The 27,156-nt window shown below is 34.4% G+C and overlaps 1 protein-coding gene across 2 annotated transcripts; it reads left to right on the forward strand.

The window, feature by feature from the left end:
* The first annotated feature begins 521 nt into the window (after nucleotides 1–521).
* Nucleotides 522–26,474, forward strand: LOC129920140 (centrosomal protein of 131 kDa). 2 transcript variants are annotated; one of them, XM_056001353.1, is made up of 14 exons: nucleotides 522–671; nucleotides 738–941; nucleotides 1,005–1,213; nucleotides 1,265–2,373; nucleotides 2,438–2,558; nucleotides 7,893–8,030; nucleotides 8,090–8,327; nucleotides 8,401–8,583; nucleotides 8,649–8,866; nucleotides 8,923–9,148; nucleotides 25,346–25,557; nucleotides 25,634–25,805; nucleotides 25,884–26,005; nucleotides 26,116–26,474. In XM_056001353.1, exons 1-14 carry the CDS (start codon nucleotides 645–647, stop codon nucleotides 26,246–26,248), a joined length of 3,312 nt encoding a protein of 1,103 aa, XP_055857328.1. In that variant the 5' UTR covers nucleotides 522–644; the 3' UTR covers nucleotides 26,249–26,474. The 2 variants fall into 2 exon arrangements, with proteins under 2 accessions (XP_055857328.1, XP_055857329.1); XM_056001354.1 differs by having other exon boundaries at nucleotides 1,274–2,373.
* The last annotated feature ends 682 nt before the right edge of the window (nucleotides 26,475–27,156 follow it).

The following is a 27,156-nucleotide window of genomic DNA, read 5'->3' on the forward strand; positions in this document are numbered from 1 at the left end:
TTGGCTTCAAACAGGCAATATTTAACAACGGAGGGGTTTATGTTAATGTTTCATGAGGTCAAACCGTCAAATACCACATGTGGAACCCAGGGTTGAAGCATTGAAATGAAATCTTCCCCTTATTTCACTGTCTGAACTATCCCTTTTAAATGCACAATCGAAGGAATAACAAATTCATTCATTTTTGAATTTCTCGACCTAACACCACAATCAAAACAAACCCTAAAAAAAAAATAGTAACAACAATCATTTGCACAGCACGCATGAATACATTTTTAGTATCTCTTTATTGAGTCAGCACACCTTTATTGTCAAGGGCTGAAGCAAGACACAAACAACAAGAAAACACCTGTCCTCCCTTAAAATTCACTCTGTTGTGGCCAACCTGTAGGCAAGGTGAAAACCCTTGTTTACACCAGCACAGCGAAATAGAATCAATATGGTTACATTTGAGTAAGTCCCAGTTCGAGAAAAAGAACCACCTCCATAATCCTCCCAAATGTTTGCCACCTCAGTAGTCCATTTGCTAGTATCCGTGTCAGTCAAAAACTTAGGAAGTAAAAGAAAAAAAAAAAAAAAACAAAAATTGTCAAACTTAATGACACAAAAGCTTTTCATTTTTACCCCTTCAACGGCTCTTTAGAATGGATTTGAGTTTAAAAGGATCACAGGTGAGACAAGAGAGCATTAGTGAAAAATTATATAGTTCCCTGCTAACCATACTGACCATTTGGTAGATAAATTTAGTCTCAAGGCATAAGCCTAAAGCATTGAATGTTAAATATACGCCAGCTCTGCAACGTCCCGGTTCGGCCTCGGTATTTCGGCGAGGACGTACGTCTCCATTTTTGAAGCGACCACAATCGGCCGATGCAAAATATTCAAGGTGCTTCGGTGGGAACTACATTGAAGGGGAGTGCAGTGGAAAATTAGTTCGAAATGTAAGCAAAAGGATAGAAGTTGCGTAATGATTTGACAAATATTTGATTTTTATATTCTCTTAGAAACGTTATTTATCAGTTTCTTCATCGAATCTTTTAAAAATACTCTTGGATGAGCCAATAAAACGTTCCTGGTTGTGCCGAGACCAATCAGATGACCAGCATTCGGAAGCCAGCACTTCAAGAAAGAGTTGCAGCATTAACAATTTAAACAGGTCGCGTAAGGACTCACTCGATATTAGTAGCCAGGAAGGGGATACGATTTCGACAAGGTAAACTCAGTTTGCGGCAACGTCCATTTTTGTTCTAAATTCCAAATAAAGGTCTTCCAGCCAACAGCTTCAACAGAGAATGAACCCTTCTTCCTCGCTTACCAATATTTGTAAGGAGAAACCGGGTCAGGCAGCTGATTTTTGGCACACAAAGAAGCCCGATCTTCCTGGAAGAGTTTCATTCAGTAAAGCTTCTGATAACGCATTAAACGTTGACTTTTTCAGTGATTGTGAAAACGATAAGCAATCCTTTTACGGTTCCAAAAAGTCGGTACATTTTGGAGCAAGCAGCGAAGTTCAAGCGGAAACATTTGAATATCCAAAGTGTCCTTCGGATAACTGTTCCTGCAGCACTAGAAGCTCGTCCACTGCCAGCATTCATGATTCACCTAAAAAATGTGAATATCCAGACCAGTCATCGTGTTCGACATCTGCCGAAAAGTCCCAAAATCAGGAAAGTGAAAGCGATGTGATTCGTCAGTATAAACACGTCATTGGGGAACAATCTTCTGAATGTTCTTCTATAGTTAAGAATATTCTTCAAGATCTAGAACCAAAGCGCTGTCAGCTTAATAACATGGAACCATTGCCGTCAATTGGTCATTATGTTCGTCTCGAGAAGCAGAATAATTTTTCAGATGTAAATAGTAAGAACTCAACGGTTGAGATGTACAGGCAGACAAAACGCAATCTTGTTCTACCAAGTACTACTACTCCAGATGCACCCTCAAGTGAGTCAGTTATCAACAACTACTTGAAAGTTACTGCCAGCCCGATTGTGACAACAAAAAAACGCTCAAATAATAGACCATCCTCAGCTTCAAAGGAGCGGAGATCCAAATCTGCACCAGGAACCGAAAAGAGACTTTCAAGTCAAATCGTGAAGAATAAAAGAGTTGTGGGACCATATCGGGAAGATTCAAATCTAGATGAGTTCCAATTGGATAAAGTCGATAGCTGGATGTCGGCGCAAGTGTCTGAAGACCGGGTGGTCAGAAGTGATCTTGAGAAGTTTTCCAAAGATAGTATTGATGGAGATGAAGAGTCCTCAATGCAGGACAGTTCACAGAGTTCAAAATCAGATGAAAACTCACAAGATGATTCGACTTATGAAGAAATTGTTTCGGTAATCAAGGAAATTGAAGAGGACAAGAAAAAGGGTAATTTTAAGGATTCTTTCTTAACAACTATCGAGTTGACTATTACGTGTTTAATTTTGTTCAGATAACCTTGCGGAAAAGTCAGTTGACAGCGATCTGAAATTAAATGCTATTTCTCAACATGACCATGAAGAAGCTGAACAATCAACATCATCCAATAATGCAAAGTCTCCAGATAAATACAGGTACATACTTACTGAAAATAAATCAAATCTTCAGATACAATTTTATAGGTATGTTTGAGTTACACGTTAAAGTTTTGAGGTGTGCTACAGATTGCAAAAAAAAAAAAAATGCTAAGGTTGCCGCTTAATATGCGTACATATATGAAAATAAGTGAGGGTTGCCATGTGTTAAGGTGTATAGTCCAGTAAAAATAGATCCTTTGAAAAAAATTGTAACACGCTGATTTTTGGTGTATATAGGTTGGTATTGCGATGGTTTTCAATCTGTGAAAAGTCTTCAAGTTTCCTCCGTCCGATGGGTCTGTTGTAAGGGGTCAAAGGTCACACAATTTTACCAAAAAAAAAAATGCACGACTGGGATGCACGAACTTGCTCTTAGAGTTCAAGTTGTTTTAATTTTTAAGACTTTTTATATAGAAATTTGGAAAATGTAGGTACCTACTACCTATGTATGGGTACAAAAAAAAGTAAAAAAAAAATATAATTAGTTTTAAAAAAAAAAATAAAATAAAATCTGAAATCAAATTGCCCTCCAAAACAAGTTTTGATTGATATTTTAAGATGCTTTTTTAGAAAAAAAATTTTCAAAATCGTTAGAGCCGTTTTTTAAAAAACTAATTTTTTTATAAATATCTAATATTTTGGAAAAAAAGTTTTAAAGTAAAATTGGTATTCCATTTTTTTGAAATCACCAACATCTAAAAACAAAATTTCAAAAAAAATTAATGTAATATTTTCAAAAATTTGATTTTTCAAAAAAAAATTTTTAAAATTTTTTTAAAAATCCAAAAATAATTTTTTTGAAAATTTTATTTTTGGCTTATACTAAAATCATATAAATGTTTCTTTACAAATCGTTGAAATCGAATAAGCGCTTTCCTAGATAATCGGATTTGAAAAAAAAAAAACGGTTCTATGGCAGTTACCGTTAATAATGGTTTTCGAAAAAAAACTTTTTTTATTAGAAGATAGACCTTGTCTTTAAAATAACATTTGAATTTTTAAAAAAAAATCGTTGCAGCCGTTTTTGAGCAATTTCAATTTTACTAAAATCATTATATGACAAGTAGACTTATTTTTGTCAAAAAAAAAAAATAATTCCAAAAACCCCTCTGTAGAGTCGTCAAATAATGCTACATACCAAGATTGACATCAATCGGTCCATCCGTTTAGGCTGTAGCTTCGTTTACAGACATACAGACTGACAGACTGACATAATGACAGACGGAAAGACAGACGGACTTCCGGGACCCACTTTTTTGGCATTCTCTACCATCGTAATGTCATGGAAAAATGCTATCTCAACTTTTTTTTTTGTACGAATGCATAACTTGATATAAAGTACCTATACCAAGTAAAAATGGCTAAATTAAGATGTTCAAGCAATTTTATTTAATACTGCTGCAAATCTGAGGAGTGTTTGAAACAATCATTTATTTACTTATAAATAAAATTTATGAAAAAAGAGAATTTAAAAATTATTTTTGCCTTTCAATCCATAGTTCATTGGGTGTTAAAGATCAAAAAATATGAGATACATAAATAGATATTGAAATTGATCACTGTGGTGTATGAGCAACATAATGACAGACGGACAGACAGACGGACTTCCGGGACCCACTTTTTTGGCATTCTCTACCATCGTAATGTCATGGAAAAATGCTATCTCAACTTTTTTTTTTGTACGAATGCATAACTTGATATATAGTACCCAGGGTTCGGTCTTCTATTTCAAAATTTCGAAGCAACTTTGAAAAAAAAAAAAGTGAAGCAGGTCCAAAATTTCGGAAGTAGATTTCAAAATTAAGCTTTTAGAACATTTATTTACAAAAATTTATTTTAAAAAAATTATTTTTAAACAAAATTATTTTTCTTAACTTTTTTTAATATGTTCTTTTCCAAAAAACCTCTCTCATCAGTGGTTGCAACGGTGCTGTGAGTTAAAACACTATAATCTAACAAATTTTTGATCAGGAATTCTTCAAAATCAGACAAAATTACTTTGATACATTTTATTTATATCTTGAATTCGAATAATAAATTGACCTCCATTCGTCTTTTAAGATTTTATTGCAGCTTTATTTCTCAATGCCTCAAGCAGATTCAAAATTCAAGTTAAATCCCATTCTCTAATTTCTCTAAATTTATTGTTTGAAACATATTTTTTCAATCAAGAAATAGAAGTAGTTCCTGAAAAAGAGAAGTAGGGAAGTAGATTTTATTTTTTTCCCAAAATCGAAGTAAATCTACTTCGATCGAAGTAAAGTCCGAACCCTGATAGTACCTATATCGCAAGTAAAAATGGTTCCTATGTTTTAAATAAAAACTGTGTTCTACAAACTTGTAGCCGAGCCAATGTTGCCAGAATATTTTAGAGACAAGTAGCCAAAATTGCCAAAAACGTATACAATTTTAATTTTGTATGAGATTATTGATTTTTGTGAGTTTAATTCTTTTTGTTTTCATGCTCATTGAAAAATGTAGGAAAATTGCTTGTCTCGTTTCATATCTTTGGTAGACATTTTTTTTGGTAAAATGCTTTAATTTTAAAGGAGCCTTAAATCGCCAAGTCAAAATAAATCGGAGATAAATCGGAAATCACAATTTTAAAGAGCGTGTCTAATGTTCAAGGAGCCTGATTGGCAATAGAAAGCCATCTCTGGAAACACTGAGCGGAGCTTTTAATAAAAAAAAAAAAAATAACATAAAATTTTGAAGTTGCACCGATATACCTAAATGGAATTTTTATTCGATTGTTTTTTTTAAGTCAAACATGGAACTTCTGCCATGAAATATTTCGGCACAATTTTGGTAATCTAAGATTTATATTAGCTTATTACTTCTTAAAGAATTCATATAGAACCTTTATCTCAGGGGCGTACACATCATTGGGGTAAGCGGGGTGCTGGGTGTCCTGGGGCCCCCCACACGCCAGGCCCCGACTGCAGACAATATAATAGTAACCTCAGGGGCCCCAAAAAATATTTGTTTTTTTTTGAAAGTAAAATTATATCCATACATACCTACATATTATCTTTAGGCCTCGAAAAATATTACTTGAATAATCTTGGGGCATAGACTTCATTTTTTATTTGTTCTTATTTTTATATCAAAGGAGCTTCAAAATTTAGTCTTGCCCCGGGGCCCCGGCAACTCAAAGTACACATTTTAAGATTATTTCATTATATATTGGGAAATTAGCATTTTAATGACCCCATGCCGAAGAATAGTGTTTTTTTGGTTTTGAACGTCATTTTGAGAGAAACTATTCAATTATGGCAATCTCTTTTATTAAAGTCTTAAAATATTTGGCAATAAAACAGCATAAGCGAAAATAAGATGCATGGGGTCCAATAAAGCAACACAAATGTAAATTTTATTAAAAAAACAAAAAAAAACATTCGCGGAACATGAACGATTCCTTAGTGAGGACCTTTGAAGTCTAAATTTAACTTTTTGTGAGAAAATTTATATTTCACTAATAATCCAGTAAAATAAGGGTTTAACCTCGGAATGAATGTTAGTAGAAATTTTTTTTTGCTCAATATCTTCCTTTTGCCATTCTATAACATATCTCAAAAGTCTAGAAAAATCTCATGTCCGCTTGTCGCGATTTCAAGGTCAAATCGCGAAATGGAGATTTTCAAAATTAGCAAAAATAGGCTATGGTATTATATACACATATGATACATGATTTCAAGGAATTTTTTAAGGTGATTCCAAAAAATCTAAAATCAAGACAATCTGACGTCTCTGGAAAAAGTTATACCTGTTTTTTTCATCTGTCAACTCATATTATTATAACAGTTGCAAACTTACTGCCGAAAAACCCTTAAAAGTTATGGTAGATGAACCAAATTTTGCATGAAGATTTTAGAATCCATTATTATTAAAAATCAAAACAATACATTACAAAAAATATATATACCTACGAAATAATGGTATTTTTTGATGGAGGGGCAAATTTAGGATATGCACTAAAGAAGATTCTTGTTCATCTTAGGAATAAGTGCTAATAGGCTAATTTTTTCATTTTAATCTTTGTTTGAATATTCTTTAACTACCCTCAAAAATCTAAAAAAATCTCATGTCCGCAAGTCCTAATTTTCTTGGTTTGAAAATAAGGTGCAGATTTTAAAAAATTAATAAGAAAAGTTTAAATTTTTATATGTATACCAACATAAGCGACATGATTTAAAGGTATTTTTTAACACTTATTCCAACAAAACTCACAAACAAGTCAACCTGACCATCCCTGAAAAGTAATGCACCTTATTCATGTTGATCTGACACAAATATCTGAAGTGTAGTTTTTCAATTTTTTTTTTTAAATTATGTGGGTTGCTTAGTTTTGGGCCAAAAGCACATGGTTGACTAAGAACAAAAAAAAGATAATACACATTTATTGGAACCACATAATAAATAGTGCTTTTTTATATTAATTTGCCTCAGTTCTTTATCAATGCACCCCGTTTAGTGCACAATGTTGAGTGTGACTATAATGTCAGAGATCAATGTTCGAATTCTAGCCTTTAACACCAAAACATTATTTAGGGGTACTAATTGCATCCTGCATCTCTGCTTAGGTGTTCGTACTCGGCGTTAGTTATAGGTCACTTCCATTCTTGCAAATGAACTACAAGCTAACAAGAATGGATTTTTCTTCTTCATGGGTTGTCGTGCTTCAAATGTACATTTTTATTATTTATTTAAATAACCATTGTTTAAGAGAAGGAATTATAAAGAAACGAAAATCAAGTAAGTACAAGCGAAGTAAAATACCTACTGTTTCAAAGTTGGAGTTTTTAAAAATACCACAAGAACTGCATTCAGTAAAAAAACTGCTTTGTGAGAGTCCATAAGATGGTCTTTCTCCATAATCTGTTTGAACAATTAGTTTTGGACACCCTGTATATAGGTGTACCATGTACCTGTATATAAGCAGTTGCGAACCCGCTTCCCAGCTTTATTTTTCTATACAAGATATGACGATCCATTTTCTTTTAAAAATACAATACTTTGATATCTGTGCCAGTAATAAATACGTTAAAATTATTACAGTACTGAATATGTGATTTAAAAACCTTAACATAAACTTAAATCATTGATTAAAAATTATAAATTAATCTTGTATTAATAAAAATGGTTAATTAAAAAAGCCAGAAACGGGGTGAAACATTTCAATTAAATTATTTTATTATTTTTGATGCGCGACAAAAGTATTTTCGTTTTTAGTTTTTCAAACTAAATTTTTTTAAATTACAATTAAAAACAAAACTCAAAAAAAAAAAAAATGGTGATTTTAATATACATAATATTAATATTTCAATACAGAGACATTTTAAGTTACCTTGATGATGTGGAAAACAGCTGTGACAAAACTCTCCTAGAGACCCGAAGGTCCATCCCCGAATCAAATCGCTCGGAAATCGAATTCGTTGTAGAACCAGACATAGCTGAAGATGTACCCAAGTAATCATGAAATAAAAATAATAATTTGTTCAGATTTAACCGACATTTCTGCCACAAAGGCTTTCAGATCTTTTGATGCTTCCAAATCACCAATTAGCCCGTCGTGTTATTGGTCTAAGTCTACGTGCCAATGAACTTGCCAATGCTATGCTCCTTTCAAAGGAACATATTATAAAAATTCGAAACGAAAAACAAAAGGGAATTCGTAGTGAGAAGCAGAACACAGCAAATCGTTTGCGTGAACAAAAGAAACATTTTGAAGGAATAGTTGCACGTCACCAGGGTTTTATTGAACAGGTATAAACACTTTCTAGATAAGAAAACTGATCAATAAAAAACAATAACATGAAAACATCTTCTCCCCGAACAGCTACTCAAAGATAAAGGTTCATTATGTGAGAAAGTTGCTGCACTTACTCGACGACTTGAGAGCCAAAATCAAGCATGGGAACATAAATTGGAAACTGAAGTGGCTCGCGTCAAAGAGACAACTCTTGCTGGGGAAAAAATTCGCCGTGAGCGATGGGTACGGGACAATACAAAGAAGATTAAGGTACATTTCAAAGGGAATTGGTTGTGCTTGAGGGATTCATAGAGATTTTTTGTGCGATATTGCAGGAACTCACAGTCAAGGGCTTGGAAATGGAAATTAACAAAATGACTTGCGACCATCAGCGAGAAATTACGGAATTGAAGAGAGCACATCAGCAGCAACTATTAGATGCGGTAGATGAAGCTCGAATCAAACATGATCATATTGAAAATACCATTCGAGAGACTTGTGCTCAAGACCGTGAAGCAATTATTGAGAAAGAACGTGCCGCAATAAGAGATAGGTAAGAGAGGTTTGAGAATATACTATTCGGAGTATTGAATTTGTGATTTTTTTGAGATATGAGAGACAGCTTCAAGAAGAACGAACAAACTTTGATGAACAAAAGGCAAAGCTATGTGAAGAGTTTGCATCTGAACGTGAACGGTATGAAGCTGATTTAAAGGATAAAGAAAATGAGATGCAACGAAAAAAACTTGAAATGCAGCGTGAGAAGGAAGATGCAGTAGAAAATGCCACAAGTGAATTGATTGAAAAAATGTCCAAAATTGAAGAAAAATATCAGGTAAGATAAATTATCAAGTAGGACTAAGCTTATTAAAAAAATTGGCAGTTGGCACCTTCATCTTAGTGAGAGTAACTCTTCTGAACTATCATTGCCATATTTATCTCTTAAGTTTTATCCCTACACCGAAAAAAAATTTGATAATAACAGCTATCAAATTAACATTTTTCAGTGACAAAAGTCGTCCAACAATTAAAATATCAATTTTGATATTTTATCATATCATTTTGACATTTTTTAATTTCAGGTGGGATAGTGAAAATTTCACTTTGACAATTAAAATATCATTTTGACATTTTTTTAAGTTTAAGTGGAAGTGAAACCTATTTCTTTCCTTTTCATTTTTATTATTTTAAGAATTTTCTTTCTTTTTTCAAAACATTACTGAAAGGGAATATTCTTTACAAAATAATGGTGATATTATTTTTTCTATTATATTTGATATAATTGTTTTGTTATTTTCTCCCAAACTATGTGAAGTAAAATTTTAGTGCCGATCAAATTTTCTCAGTAAATCATACATTTTACTTCGAAAAAACACAAAGCGCCTTTAAATTAGTACACATTAAGAATTTTTTATTTAATATTTTTCAATAATTGGGAATGAAAAATTGATATGAAAAGATGATTATAAAATATCAAAAAAAATTTCCAAAATGTGACATTTAAATATCATCCTGATAATAAAAATGTTGTTTTAACATTATTTTTTAAATAAAACACATTTTATAGAGCATTTTTGGCTGATATTTAAAAAATGTTAATTTGATATTTAAAAAATGTTAAATTGATATTGTTTTTTTTTTCGGTGTATGTTAGTGACCTGACATTTCCACGAACTGTATGACAAGCCATAATATACAGGGTAATTCAAGAGGAATGTGCCAAAAAGCAAAAGCGTGTAGTCAAGGCAAGAAAATAATCGTATGGGAGGGGGGGGGGGGGGGTTGTTTATTCCTCGTTTTGGCGGAAGGGGCATTTAAAAAAAAAATTAACTTAATTTCGAAAAAAAATTATTAAAAACCAATGGTTAGACGTACAATAACATGCTATACCTTTTTGTAATGCCAAAAACCTCGTCTTTTATTAAAAATTTAAATAAAGCCTTTTTATGGCACAGTTTTTGAAAAAAATAATTCTCAAAATCAAAATTGAATTGTATATTGAAATACATGGGAGATTGTCAGTCTCGTAAGTGGACAAATATATGTGCCCTGTTGGAACGTATTGGTTCCGACTGAAAAAACTTGTTTGAATCTTCAAGCAGAAGTTTTAACCTTTTATTAAAATAAATTATTTAATATATTTACATAGAAAGGTATTATTTTATACTACTTACAATAGTTTTTTCTTCTTTTTATTTTCTTTATGTTTAATCGGTATCTTAGTATATTTAAGTTAGTTTTTAAGATTTAAGCTAAGATTTAATTTTAAGTGATTTTTTCACAATGGCGGCTGGTAGTAAATCAAGTTGTAAAAGGCGGAAGTTCAAATCCGCCATTTTTACTTTTTGGAGCTGTAAGCTCAACGGGAGGATTCTTCTGGTACAATTTGTACAGCATTGCCAACACTTCCCCCAGGTAGATCCTTCCGTGGACTTACATCTTGAGAATTCGTAAGGTCTAGGACCGCTAGTTTAATCACAGGTCTTTCGTACACACCCGACTGTGTTTTGACAAAGGCGCTGCGGACTTGGTTATCTTTGGAAGTTTTGGTCAGTACCACTCGACCTTTTGGCCAGCAATTCCTGGGGCTGTTTGGATCTGTGATGACTACTATGTCACCGACTTCTATTTGTTTTACTGGCTCGAACCATTTTGCACGACGAGTTATTGTGGGAAGATACTCCCGTACCCATCGTTTCCAAAAGTGTTCCGCGAACTGCTGAGATATTAACCAATTATTTTTTAGCACCCTTATGTCGTCATCAAATATTGCTAGTGGTTTAGAACCACTCGAAGAGCCTAGCAGAAAATGATTAGGAGTAAGTGCCTCTTCGTTTTCACTATCGATAGGGATGTATGTTAATGGTCGTGAATTAACGATATTTTCTACCTCGATGAGCATACTACGGAGAAGTTCGTCGGAAGGATTCCGGTCTGGCATAACTTGGTAAAGTGTAGTTTTTACAGATCTTACTAGCCTTTCCCAACTTCTTCCCATATGCGGCGATCCTGGAGGGATGAACTTCCACTTAGTTGATGTTGAAGTAAAGGTTTCTATGAGCTTGTTTTGGTTTATATTTTGAAGTGCTTCCCGAAGCTCTCTCTCAGCCCCAACGAAATTTGTCCCGTTATCGCTGTACATTTCGATTGGGGTTCCACGACGGCCTATGAAGTTTCGGATCGCCAAAATACACGAGTCCGATGACAGTGAGTGTGCTACCTCAAGATGTACCGCTCTAGTTGTGAGGCATGTCAGAAGCACACCCCATCTTTTTTCTGTTCTTCGGTGAATGGTTACGTTCATTGGTCCAAAGTAGTCTACTCCGACGAAAGAAAACGGACGGCAAAAGGAAGCAAGCCGGGCTGGTGGAAGTTGGGCCATAATAGGATGAAGTGGCTTAACTCTATTGTTCTTGCATACCTGACAGGCCCGTCTTACTGCGGCTAGAGCAGCTCTCAGTTGTAATATGTGGAATTTTTGCCGAACTTCGTTGACTACCGTCTCATGGTGTTGATGGTGGTACTTACAGTGTACCTGCATAATAATTAGAAAGGTCACTCGATGATCTCTTGGAAGGATAATTGGGCGTTTCATATTCTCATCGACCCCTTCTGCATACTGAATCCTTCCGACTGCCCTCATGACGCCATTTTCATCCAAACCTGGACAAAGACTGTATAATATGCTAGATCGTTCTATCAGTTGGTTAGCTTGTAAATCTGCGATTTCCTCAGCATACACACTATACTGAGCTTCTTTAAGAAGTGCAACCTCGGCAGACTGAAGTTCTTTTCGGGAAAGGGGTCCGACCGATCTCTCATATTTAAATTTCTTACTACGCGCATTATAAGTAAAGCGGAGTGCGAAAGCTGTACTTCTCAGCAACCGTATCCAGTTAGAGTTTTCATTATAACGAAATATATTTTCTCTAGATGTGTGGATATTGAGGAAGCATGTTTTAAGTTCTTCTTCTGTATCGTTTTCATTAATGGGAGTTTCCTGTGGCCAATGTTCCTGATGTAGCTTAAGGAATTGGGGTCCAGTAAACCACCGACTCGTGGTTTTGAATTCTGGGATCTTCTGCCACTTTGTTGCCTCATCAGCTACATTCATCTTCGTGGGGACCCATCGCCATTTTGATATGTCAGTGAGATCTAATAATTCGCTTACTCTGACGGCCACAAATTGTTTATACCTTCGGTGATCCGATCGAATCCAACTGAGTACAGTTTTTGAATCTGACCAAAAAACAATTTTCGAAAAGCTCATATTATGCGACTGCTCTATACTCTGGGCAAATCGGGCACCCAAAACAGCAGCCTGCAACTCAAGTCTGGGTATTGAAAGATTTTTCAGAGGAGCAACTCTTGTTTTAGCGCCGATAAGAGAACACTCAATTCCATCAACGGTCTCATTTCTCAGGTATGCTACTGCAGCAAATCCGTTTTCACTAGCGTCTACGAAAACATGTAGCTGTCTTTCAAAGTCGCTTTTTGGGTTATGAGTGATGTAGCATCGAGGAATTTGGAGCGTTTCCATTGAAGGCAAGAATTTGACCCACTTCAGCCAATTCGTGTACTCAGAATCTTTGATTTCTTCGTCCCAGTCCACTTTTGAGCGCCAAATATCTTGTAATAGAACCTTGACGTACATAAGAAAATGGGCTATCAAGCCTAAAGGGTCAAAAATCATCATAAGAATCCTAAGAACATCACGTTTCGTGGGACGCCGGACACCGAAAAGCAGTTCGGAATTATTTATGCTTTTACTAAGTTTATATGTAAAGCAGTCTACTGACGTGCACCACCACATTCCCAGAACTTTTTCTGTGGTCAGTTCCACATCGATGTTTAAATCTTTACTATCTGTGGGTTCTGCGTTCAGTGCTTTGAGGACCGACGTCGAATTGGAAATCCAATTCCTTATTTTAAACCCACCCTGACTATGCACAAATCGAACCTCTTTGGCCAGTTGAATTGCCTCTTCTTCGGTAGCTACGCTGTCCATTAGGTCATCGACATAATGGTTTTCCCTAATGGCACGGGCAGCTCTAGGAAATGCTTGACTGAACTCGTCAGCATTTTTATTTTTTATAAACTGGGCAGAACAAGGGGAGCATGTCGCCCCAAAGGTCATTACGTTCATCACATATACATCTGGCTCTTGTTTATCGCTTTTGCTCCATAAAAATCTTTGAAAACTGCGGTCTTCGTTCCTTATCTGTACCTGATGGAACATTTCCATAATATCTGCGCAAATTGCAATGGGATTTTCTCTGAATTTATATATAACCGAGGTTAGTGAGGTTAGTTGATCTGGACCCTTGAGTAGCATTGAATTTAAGGATACGCCTTGAACTTTAGCTGCCGCATCCCACACAATCCTCACCTTTCCTGGTTTGTTTGGGTTGTAAACCGGGAAGATCGGAAGATACCAAGCTTTTTGGTTTTCAACAGATAATTCGGTAGCAGACAATTTTCTTGCATAGCCCTTGGACACGTATTCTTTAATTTTATTGTCAAGTGTTTCAGCTAAATGTGGTTCTCTTTTCATGCGTTTGTGAAGACAGGACAATCTCTTTTTGGCCATTGGAAGGCTATCGGGCATATGTATTTCATCGGTCTTCCACAGAAGACATGTTTCGAAGCGCCCTTTTCTTCGAATGGTGTAAGTATTTAGCAATTGTAATGCACGTTGATCCTCAGTTGATAGAATTGTCTTTTCAAGGTTCGTAGCTCCAAAGGTGTCACTTGAAATAAACCCTTTCACCAAACGCTGTAATTCAGAATCGTCGCATTCACAACAATGAAAGCCATTAAATTCGTAAGGGCATGTCATGTCGGCAGGTTTTGCACCAAAACAGCCATGCACCATCCAACCAAGACGTGTTTTAGTCGCAACTGGTTGATTCGAATTTCCCTCTCTATACCTCAAGGGAAGGCTCAACTTGGAATTATTCAGGCCGATAAGCAATCGTGGTGTCGCGCGCTCATATGATTCTATTGGTAATCCACTCAAATGTTTATATTGTTGCTGAAGACGAACAAAGTCTACAGATTGTTCAGGCAGCTGTAGCTTCTTGACCGTGTGTACATCTGCAATGGTAAATCTTTCTGCTTTTGGTGCTGTGCCAGATATTTGAAGAGAAATTATTTCTGAGTTATCTTCGTACCTGTGGGTATTCCCAGTCCATTGCAAGCAAAGAGGCCGTGGAGTTCCTTTCAACTTCAGCTCTCTAGCAATATCTTCGTCTATTAAAGATAGAGAGGAGCCATCGTCTAGGAAGGCGAAGGTGTAAATTTTGTTGCTTCTACTGTAAAGCACTACGGGCACAACACGGAATAGGATGAGATCCGAGTTGTTGCTGTGAGCGCTGCAGTACATTTGCCTATGGAGTAGAATCTGTCCAGCCTTAGATGTCAGTTGTTCATCATTATGCAAAAGCTTATTGTGCTTATATGTACAACCGTTTTTGCCACATACAGTGGTGGAAGCGCAATATTTATTACTGTGCTTTTGTAAGCACCGGCGACATAACTGGTGCTCTCTTACTGCTGCCCATTTAGATGTACGGTTGAGTTTCAAAAATTCTTTGCAGTCGACGACCGACTCGCAATCTCCTTGGCATATACAACATCTGGATTTTATTACTTGTAGGACATCAGGGCTTGCATAATCATCGTGGACATTGAGAAAACCTTTTTTAGCGTCTTTTTTTCCTTGTTGTTTATATTCGGATGTGAATGACGGAATGTCAGGTAAAAGAACGCTGTTCGCAGCTTCAGCAAGCTCATATATCCACATACTAAAATGGGACAGGTTGCAATCTGGTATTCCTCGTTTATGTCTCGCCCAATCAAGGCGGATAGTCGGAGGCAGTTTGTGTACTAGGTGATTCAGAATTGTTGCGTTGTTAAGGTGGGCTACTAAACCCGAAGCCTCAATGGTTGCACATAGATTTTGGACAATAAGCGCAAAGTTCACAAGAGTCTCCAATTTTTCACTTTTGGGAGCTGGTGTTGATTGTATTTTTTGTGTCAGTGCATGAACAACCAGTTCTGGGTCTCTGTATAGCATTTTGAGTGTAGATATAACGCGAGGCACGCAGCTCGGCTGAATAAGAAGACTTCGAACTGCTTCCAAAGCTTTTCCTTTCAACGATTTTTGTAGTCTTACAAGGTTCTCTTCATCTGTGAAGGCACATATTTCGGTACTTCTACAAAAATTCGAAATAAACAATGGCCATTCGTCTGGGCTTCCTGCGAAGCTTTGTAGATCTCGTGATATCAGGTGTCGAGACGCTATATTGGCTTTGGAAAGTCCATGAGGGTTGGACAGTCCAAACGGAGGTAGGCCAGACATCTGTTGAGTTGAAGAGTTGCCGCGATATGAGTTGTAGATGTCAAATGAATGCTGTTGTTGGGGTGGTAGAGGAGCATGGGTGTTGTGAATGCCAAATGACTGCTGTTGCTGCGGTGGTGGAAGAGCAAACGACTGCTGTTGCTGCGGTGGTGGAAGAGCAAATGACTGCTGTTGCTGCGAAGGTAGAATGGCAAACGAGTGCTGTTGCTGCGGTGGTGGAAAGGCATGGTTGTGTGGTTGATTTAGTGGTCGAGAGGGCTGCTCAGGTTGCCACGCGCATTGATGGTGCAATGTTGACTTCTTAAGTTGCGGTGGAGGCACATGTTTTGGCATGTGTGGAATCTGTGCATTGCTCGCTGGGGGATAGCTGATCGTTGTTGATGCGAGATTGTCGTTCGGATTTTTGTTCAGCCAGCTTTTAACTTTCGTTATTGATGAAGAGGCGTCATCCTCCTCAGATTCTGATGTATTATCCGCTAGCTGACGAAGGAGTTTATATTTTCTCTGCAAGTATTCCTTATCCCGTGTTTCTTTCAGTTTCAGTTCTTCTTGGTCACGCTTCGCCCTCAAAAGATTCTCCTCCTCCAACATCTGCAACTCAATTTTTAGCTTTGCAGAACCTCTGGTGCTAACGGACCACAAACTCTTTGAGGTATTACCGTGAACATTGGATTTTTTGATGGTCGCATGGGAAGCAGGCATATGGTTTTGTGGAAGTTGGGTACTACTCATAGCAGAGGAAGATGTAATTTGGACTGATGATGATATTGGGTTGATGGTACTTGCGAGACTCAAAGCAACATTCGATGACGGAAACGCTGCGTAGCTTAGACGACTGTTTATTGGAAGGGTTTCGTTAGGATATGGGTTAACGTCTGTAGTATATGTTGTTTTTCCACCAAAGGCAGAAGATACAAATACCCTATTGGCTGAAGTGAATATAGACTGATCATATGGGGCATTTAAAGAAGCATGGGGCAAACAGGCATTGACGGAATCTACAGTATACGTCAACGCATCGTATGTAGAGGCAGGACCAATTGCATTCGCTGTAGGTTCCACCCCAGATGTAGTGTAAACTGCAGAATTCGTTTCATGCATTAGGCTTGATGTGACGTTTTGATTCGAATCGATTGTCGTAGCACGCACCAATGAAATTATGTCATCGGAGGTTAAGGCGTTTATATTTGATGAAGACGTAGTATTTAAAGCAATATTGACGACAGGGGTTTGGCTAATATTTTCTATTGGGATAATATCCTGACCAGCAGACGCGAAAACTACTTTTGTACTAATAGGTAAATGAGTAGACTTACCTGTCGTGCACGTGGCGCATGTCCAAGGTTGATTTTGTATCGAACTATCGACTCCGGCGCATGTAAAATGGCTCCACGATTTGCATCTGTCGCATTGGACCATGTCTTCAAAGGAATCCGGTTGGTCGCATGAGCAGCAATTGAATTCATCTTGTATTGGTGATCTGCGTGTCTTGTTGGATTTGAAGAAGGCATCTTGGGTCTTTTTTGGCGGCATACTTTAGTTGCTGTGGTTTTGGCCTTTTTGATCGGGGTGCACTATTGTTAAAAAATGTTGGAACGTATTGGTTCCGACTGAAAAAACTTGTTTGAATCTTCAAGCAGAAGTTTTAACCTTTTATTAAAATAAATTATTTAATATATTTACATAGAAAGGTATTATTTTATACTACTTACAATAGTTTTTTCTTCTTTTTATTTTCTTTATGTTTAATCGGTATCTTAGTATATTTAAGTTAGTTTTTAAGATTTAAGCTAAGATTTAATTTTAAGTGATTTTTTCACAATGGCGGCTGGTAGTAAATCAAGTTGTAAAAGGCGGAAGTTCAAATCCGCCATTTTTACTTTTTGGAGCTGTAAGCTCAACGGGAGGATTCTTCTGGTACAATTTGTACAGCATTGCCAACATGCCCTTAATTATGAAAGTGGACTAAGTCACTCCTAAAAATGCCATCAAATATCTAGCCAAAAAATTATTATTATTTAAGGGGTAAAGTTTATTTGAAAGCGAAATTGCAGTAAATAAACTTCTTTATTGCTCCTCTAGTGATTTCATAAAAGAAATATAATTAAATCGTTATATGAAAATAATTATTTAAGTTTTTCTTTAAGCAATGCAAAAAGTGACTAGTCCACTTTCATAATCATGGGCACATATATAAAAACTGAGTTGCAATGGGTGGGATAGAAATTGGTAAGTAAATAAATAAAAATCATTTTGAACTGTTTAAGACGTTCAAAAGAAGTATGCCATTTTATACGAAAGAATTTAAGACATTTTTTTTTGTTTTGAATCGTTAAATAATAACAATTTTAAAATATATTTTTCAAAAAACAAATAATAATAAGAAAATATGGAATATCATTCTTAAGAAATCAGGTATTATTTGACATATTACAACTAAATTTCAAAAAAAAAAAATCACTGGCCTGTTTTCCAAAACTAGATTTTTCCTAAAAGAGGGAAATACAAGCATATAAAAAAATACAATTGAATAAAAAAAAAAATAATATAACAGCTACTCAAGCGCTTCTGTATACACTTCGCGTCACTTGAATAGAAACAACATTTTTTCTTTAGAAAATAGCGATTGGCGCTTTGGTGAGGTAACTTAGTAGATTTTTGGTTTTGCATTTTCAAAGAGGAACCTTTAACAAACAATGTTGTAAAAACAAAAAACCCAAAACAGAAACCGTATGGCTTCTAGTTGCGTTTTTTCGCATTACCTCACAAAAAACAGTGTTTTTTTTGCGTCACTTGAATAGAAACAAGCTCTTAAATTAGATAAAAATGATGAAAAATCATGGAAAACGCTAATTATAGTAAAGCAATATTAAGCTTTGACATTATTTGCACATTATAACCAATTATGGGCTACGAGCTACCAATAGGCACCACAGAAAATGCATAAATAGCAGCTAACATTGGAAATGCACCTGCACTATGCAAAATCGAGAAAGATATTGGAAAATTTGCCAAATTTGGATGAGATAATTTTTTAAGTATCGGAAACTAGTGATCAAATCAAAAAATAAGACATTTGAGACCCAAGTCACGAGCAGAGAAAAAAATAACTTAAAAACTAGCTGCAATTTTCTTCACTTTGCCGCTAAAATCGGTCAAAAACGTGGTGATAGTGCGATGGAAACGTGTTGGTGTGTTCCATCCTGGAAGTTATAAAAGGTGCACAACATTAAAAAAGCCTCAAAATGCAAAATAACAACATTTTAAGTTCTACTAAGATTACAAAAAAGTTAACTATTTTATAGTTGCATTCGAACTGAAAAGTAGTGGGGTAAAGAGTGGTTTTTTAAAGGAAAACATACCAACTCAGATGGACCACGTTAATATTAGCCCTATTTCATTGGTTTATAAAAGAATAACCTTAATCGCATCGCCAATACATTGCACTAAAATGTGTTATAGTAATACGCTTTGTTTTAATGATGTGCAATAGCAAAATTGAAGCTTCACGCTTCAAAAACAGATGCTAACTTTTACAAAGAAATAATGGTAGAAGCTCTTGGCAAGTTTAGGAACGTGGAAGAACAACCGTCTTAGAGATTGCACAAGGATAGTTCAAGAAAAAACAACGCAATAAAAACAAAACAGATGCATTCCGGATAAAAACGAAAGTTTATTTCACTTATTCAATCCTTAAATTGTAGAAAATGTCATTTTCTTAATTTGTAAGAAGTTACTAAACACTTTTATCACTTTCTCCAATTAGGTCCACGATTGTGTACAGTAGAAGTGCATTTTCAATGTTAAATTCTATTTATGCATTTTCTGTGGTGCCTATTGGTAGCTCGTAGCCCATAATTGGTTATAATGTGCAAATAATGTCAAAGCTTAATATTGCTTTACTATAATTAGTGTTTTCCATGATTTTTCATCATTTTTATCTAATTTAAGAGCTTGTTTCTATTCAAGTGACGCAAAAAAAACACTGTTTTTTGTGAGGTAATGCGAAAAAACGCAACTAGAAGCCATACGGTTTCTGTTTTGGGTTTTTTGTTTTTACAACATTGTTTGTTAAAAGTTCCTCTTTGAAAATGCAAAACCAAAAATCTACTAAGTTACCTCACCAAAGCACCAATCGCTATTTTCTAAAGAAAAAATGTTGTTTCTATTCAAGTGACGCGAAGTGTAAAAATCATCGTTGAAATAAGTTTATAGTCGTTGAGGAGAAAGTTTTGTTTTAGTCAAAAACGCAAGAACCGTTTTTGAGAAAAACGAGCTTTTCTATCGGTTCTAATATTGATCTATATGTAGTATAGTTTTTATAATGCCAGTTTAATAAAAGCACTGGGGAAGAATTCATAAGTTATAACATATAAGTAATAATTTTTATTGACATTATATGGTCGATGAATTTTTTGAAACTTTGTTTTTATGTACCGATTACAGTAAAACCCGCTTAAGAGAAATCTGATCGAAATAAAAACTCGAACATTTTGGTCATCCCCAAAAATCTTTTTTCACTTAAACGGGGTTCGTTAAAGTAAAAAACCCGCTTAAAGGAAAAAGCAACTATGACATTTTGCCGTTTCTCTTAAGCGGGTTTGAATGTTTTAAATTCTTTTGAGTGGCATGGAAGATTTTATGTTTTAAACAAATCTACTATGATTTTTTACATACATCACTAGTTTGAACATTAGTTTTGTAGAGGAGAACAAAATCTCCTTTTAAATAGATGCCATCGTTTAAGAGATCTTGAAAAACTTTTTTCATGCACATGTGAATTTTTGATGAATTTTTGGAAAATCGTTTTTAGTGCCAAATTAAATGTGTGTACTTTTTGACTTCAGAAAAAATCTGGCTAAATGTGAAAATTTTGTATTTCGAATTTGTTTTTTTATTTTTGGCACACCCGAAACACAACCATTGAATAAATTATGTATAAAAGTAACACCGGGAAAAACATCCGCTATGTTGGAGACTAGGCGCCACAGTCGCTTTAAGATTGTGTATTCGATAGCCGAAAAATCCCTGAAAAGGACTTTTGGTTACTAACCAAAACTATAATGCTTTTTATATTTATTTGTATTTGTATTAGTTTTGTTTGTGTTGTTTATTTTTGTTTCTGTAATATTTAAATTGAATTTATTTTTGATTTTGGTAATACTTTCAATTGAATTTATTTTTGTATATTAAATAATCTTATAATTTTCTTCAGTTATAGAGTGCAAGTGTTTATTTAATTTTGAATAGGGTGTATTTTGTTATAACATCTAGGCCAAAGTTGTAGTTCACATTATTTGAATGTTGTCAACGTGCACTGTGGCGTATACTTGCTATTTTTTAATTGGATTTTTTAAAACCGAACATGCAAGAGAATGTAAGGATCAAGTTTATCAAGTTCATATAATCTGGCCATATGACACATTATTTTATTGTATTTCAATATGGAGTTAAAACTACCTCGTTTATTTGCTTAAACTGTTATACATGGGTAAATAAACAAACTTTTTTTGGTAGTGATTACGCATCACTGCTTTTTTGCGATGCTGATCGTTGCTCAGCTGATAACGATGCGATGCTGATTGACAAAAAGTTTTACGTTTAAAAACAATTTTTGATTAATGATGGAAATGTACTAATAATAACTCTTTGTTGTGAATAAAATCTGGAGCCACACATTTTATCTCTCAAAGAACTTTCCTCCATAATACTGACTTTGATTTTCTGCCTGCCATAAACTCACCTTCATAATTTAATCTGGTTTCTATTAGTGGTTTAATTTGTGGGCTGGTAAAATATTCCCTGAAATTCATCAAATTATTTAATTTAGAACTTGATTAAATACTTTTCACTGTCCTTTTCCTCCATTTTTACTCCAAATCGCGTCGGCATGAACAACTTATCAAGAAAATTCTTGATGCTTTTTTTTTATAATTGCGCATCAGTTTATCAAACCTTGCAATAATGAACAATTGACATTTTAAGTGATGCTTATTATTATTATTATTATTATTTGCGTTTATGAACGTGCTACAGGAATGATCGCAAATAATCTCTGCAGTGATGCGTTTGTGAATTTTCACCATATGTATACGAATAAGAACTTTGAATATACGGCTTTGTTCAAATTTTTGCAGCTAAAACGGACTAATTTCTAATCACTTTTTTTATGAGTAAAATCAAATTCTTTTGAGTTTATTTAAACATTTTTTTAATAAATATAGTTTAAATTTGAGATAAAACAAAGGAAAATTTAAAGTTTTCAATAAATTTAAATTTTGAAAAATTGTACAAGTTTCTAAATTTATCCTATCAGGTAAAATTTAGAAACTGTCCTTCAGATTCTTTCAATGCTCACTCAGGTGTTCCTCAAGGAAGCCACCTGGGCCCTTTTCTATTCATTCTCGCTATAAATGATGTAAATTTTAATATTTGCTGACGACATGATGATATTCAAAATAATTAAATCTAACCATGATCACGTTCTTTTACAGAACGATATTAATAGTTTTAGTGTTTGGTGTGGAAAAACTGGTCTATCACTTAACCCAGTTAAATGCCAGACAATTACTTTTTCTAGGAAACGAATACCGAGTGTTTTTGATTATTACATTTTGCAACTGCAACTTTGTCGGGTTGACCGTTTCAGGGACTTGGGTGTTCACTTAAGCTCAAATTTAGAATTCACTGAACACATCAACTACATTATAAATAATGCAAACTCTATGCTCGGTTTTATAAAACGTTGGGCAAAGGAATTTAACGACCCCTATGTTCAGGGGCGGATCCAGGATTTTTTTCTGGGGGGGGGGCACAAGGGACGGATTGGCAAAAAAAAACAGCAATAACAGTTAGAAATAAAGTGAAGTACCATACGACTGACTAACAAGCAGAAAATTTTAACGACCCACAGTGGCCTAAAACCTGGCCAAAAATATTTAGGCACATTTCCCACATCAAATAGGTACCAAATGACCAAAAAGTTATTCGGAAGGAAAAATTTTCATTTTCTTGTTACAGTAAAAGCCACTTAAGTGCTAACCCTCTTACTCCTGGATTAGCCGGAAGAAAAAAAATATAAAAAATCAGAAAATGCACGTACAATTCTGTGCTATATTAAAGTTAGTAATCTATTCTTTGTTTAATTTTTTGACTTAAGTTGTTTCACCAAATAGATTTTGAGAAATTAAGTTTTAAAGATGAAATTTTGAAAAAAAAAAATGTTTACGTTTTTTAATTGATTTTGTATAAAATTTTGCAATATTATGGACATAATTATACCATTAGTTAATGACCTAGTAGTTTTTAGTCAAATACTAAAGACTTCATTCTAATAAATATTAAAGTTCCTAAGAATAACAAAAAAACTGAATCCGGGAAACCCAGTTTTTTTTTTTATTTGCATTAACCTTTTGTAACCCAAGGTCGTAAATTTAAAAATTAATAAGTCAATCGATTGGCCTTTATCTTTAATAAAACACGTATTTTTTTAAAAATTCAATAAAGTCATTATTTACTTAGTTATTTCGATATTTTGGGAGTAAAAAAAAGTTTAAATAATTTATTTTTATATAAAAATTCAAAAATTCAAGCAAAAAACTATCTAATATTAATTTTTAGGCACTTTCCTAAAATCCAAAAATAAAACCCCGTGGGGTTTACTAACAAAAACTATTTTTTTTCTGAATTTCGTAGTTTTTATACAAATTTGCTTATTTTCAAAAAAAGCCCAACTTTCAACATTAACTGTCAATTAAAAACTATTGGTGCTATTTATTAGAAATTTGAAGTACTATTTCGATAAAGCAATACTTAAAGATTATAATATTAGAAGCTTCAAAAGAAAAAAAAATAGTTTGTAGAGCTTTTATGCAATCTTTTTCGGTTTGTTACAGAAATATCACATGGGGCTACAAGGGGTTAAATTGTTTTATACCTCAAGAATATTGTGTTCAAATCGTAGGTCTCTTGGAGCCAAATTGACCAAGTTCTGAGTATTTTAATACTTCTCTTAGGAACGTTTTAGTCTTTTAGTCCAGAGTTCAAAACTTTAAATCGTTATCCCCACAACTAATGTTTTCAACGCCGGTGCTCCTCATAACTTCAAAACTACTGCACCGATTCTTTTGAAATTTGGAACACTATTATTTTTACATATTTTTAGAGGTATCCCTGGAGAAATTTTCTCAATAAAATAATATTTATAAAAATCTATAAGTAAGGGTCGCTTTTGAGGAGTTTTTTTTTCAAGGGGTCTTTATTTTCGGGGTGCAAACTTGGGCAAACTTCTGAAATGCAAAGTTTGTTCTACATATATTGCAGTTCTATAATGTATAGTTTATGCAATTTTGTGACGTGTTCCGCTATTTTAAAAACACTAATGTTGAAAAAAAACAACGAAAAAAGTGCAAATTTTTTAACCCCTCTGTATGAAAAAATAGAGTTGCATATAGGTACAATTATTTTTTTTATATCATTCAATGTCATTCGATGTCCATATCAAAATTTTTCACCAAAATCACTTTGAAAATTCACTTTTTTTTAAATCGAAAAATCGTTTATTTATTTGTGAGGTGGAGCTTTTCATGGGAAAGGGATGAAACAATCAACAAAATTCGCATTTTCAGCCAGAAATAGACAAGAATTTTACTCAAGTTCTTTCTGTTATTATTCATATATTTTTAAAACTCTTATAGTTTGATTTCCTTTAAGTATGAACTTTAAGTTCTGGGGGGGGCACGTGCCCCCGTGCCCCCCCCTAAATCCGCCTATGCCTATGTTACAGTTTCCTTATATAATTTTTTCGTTCGACCCCATCTCGAATATGCTTCCCAAGTATGGACTCCATTTTATGAAATTCATAAAAGTCGTATTGAATCAATTCGACATAATTTCATACGATTCGCACTAAAGGGACTTCCTTGGTCTGATCCTTATATCCTGCCTCCATAGGAACAAAGGATCCAACTTCTTCAGATTCAAACTCTATATCAAAGGCGAGTTAATAATGATCTAATATTTATCTATCAAGTTTTTAATGGACACATTGATGCTCCAATCTTGTTAGCCTGTACCGGGATTAATTATCGCGGAGGGTCTCACAACTTCCAAAGATTTGAACTTTTACACGTTGACTTTCAATGAACAAATTAGTTTATGGCATACATGAACCTCTTTAATCGTATGTGTAAACTTTTTAGCTTTAACACGTCTTATATCGACTTTAACATAAGTAAGATGGAATTGAAAACTAGTTTTCGGACCAGTGCACCACTGTTGTGATTGTTTTTCGATTCATTTTTTGTAATTTTTAATGTTATTTTTAATGTAATCTTTATTGTTAGTATTGTATCGCAGTATATTTTTTTTGTGCATGAGTGATTTACTAACACATGCACTTATGATGAGCCTCTGATTGTAGATCGTAGCTTGCTCTAAGCCCACTACATTCGAAAATTCTGAAATTTTGGTCTTCATATCAATTGAAATATACCTAACAATAATCTAAGTCGGAATCCACTATTTATATTGTTTCCAGTATTTTTAGTTTTCACATCATTGTATAATAAATATGTAGGAATCAAATTTTCCAATAATTTCATATTAGAGGTTATTTTAAATTAATGCAAATTATTTTAACCCTTACCCATTCTACCAAATTACTTAAAGAATCGAGTCAACTCCATTGAAAAGCAATACGAGACGGATTTTGAAATTTGGAAAAAGGAATACGAAAATGATGCCAAAATGCGTCAAGTTGAGAGTGAAAACGCTATTCGTCAGCATTATCGAAATGAAAGGGATCGCCAAATTGACGCCATTGTCACACGAATGGATAATGAAGCCCTCAAGAACCAGGAAGAATTTGAAGCCAAAATGGAGTACGAATAACAAAAAAGCATTAATTTAGGGAAACTAAACCCAATTTATCAATAATTTGAATACTTAATTTTCCAGTCGTCTGAAGGAGAAGTACGAAAAGGACATTCATCAAGCGGAATCAGTAGAAAGGACCTTACGAGAAAAATTCAATGAGACAAGAACCCGCCTGGCGGAATCCGATGCTCAACTTCGAAATAGCCAAGCAGAGCTAAAACAACTGCACATTGAACTAGACCATAGCAAGAAGGTTAGTATTTTTGTAGGGGATACGAATTGTACGATTTAAATTTCAATCAATTTTGACTGGTCTGTTGTTCATTTCTAGATGTGTAATGAGTTCCTTACAGAACGAGAACAGCTACGGGACAATATTCGTTCCGAAATTGCAACTGAAGTGGCCAGCATCAAATCGGAGCGAGATAATGAGATTCAAAAGATACACAAAAGGTAACCTTTTGGTGTAGGGCATCGTTAAAGCTTGTTAACGAGAAGGATTTGCGTTAATTAATTGGAATTAAATAATTCTTGGGTTTGTTTTTTTTTTTTTTTCTCAACAGAGTTCAACAAGCCATCGAAAAGAAGGACACAACAATTGAATTACTACAAAAGGAAAACGGTGCGCTGCGAGAAAGATGCATCAAGCTGGAGGCAATTATACGCCAGCAAAGGAAGGACTATTGTGTTAAATGAAAAATTTCCTTTTCCCCTTGCTGGTGGTCTTGGTGTTGGCAGAATGGATTGTTACTATGACCTCCACGAATGTCAGAGATTTTTAATTTAAGTATTTTTCATTTTATTTTTCTGTTTTTCTTTGTTTTACTTTGCTGCTAAAAAAATCACGGATTTTTATTAAAAAATAATTGCAAATAAAAATAATTAAAAATTAAAACTTTATCTTTTTGAGAAAAAGAGTTGACGATGGGCTTTAATTTAAGATACACATTCTGTTTCGGTTGATGCGGGTGGTTAAGCGGGAAGTCTTTTAAATAGATCATAAGAAGTGGAGTAGTGTAGAATATATCGGAGAACTGATAGCCTAATCAGTGATGACTTAAATGAATGGATCAGGTAAGTGGCAAAGAAGCCAAAGAACCAGCTCCAAGTTAGGCAGTGAAATGGATCAAGACTTCAAACGCTTTACTAACATTTGAAGTTTTAAAATAAATTCATATTTAAAAAGAAGTTATACTTATACCATTGAGAACCAATTTTTCAAGAACCAGATAAACCCCAGTTAAGGTTTATTCTTACGAATTAAAATTTTTTTAATATTGACATTTATATGCTTCTGATAGTCTAACTGACCCTAATTGTAAAATCAGGGCTGAATAATATAACTATTCAATGCTTATACAAATCTTATATAGGTTATTGATTAATATGTCGAAATAACAGGACAGTAAGGAACTAAGACGTTCAAGGGTTTTTATTGCAGGAATCGTTCAATGGGTTATAATAAGAAATAAAACCGCGCAGTTATTAAATGAGAGGGTGCAAATTTAAGATAGGTAGGGGTGTAAAAGCGTCCTTTTTGGTTTTTTTCAATATATCCCGTCAACAAAGCAAAATTTTGATATAGCTTTTGCGTTTAAAACTTT

This window comes from Episyrphus balteatus, chromosome 4, assembly GCF_945859705.1.
Source record: "Episyrphus balteatus chromosome 4, idEpiBalt1.1, whole genome shotgun sequence".
Taxonomy (NCBI): Eukaryota; Metazoa; Arthropoda; class Insecta; order Diptera; family Syrphidae; genus Episyrphus; species Episyrphus balteatus.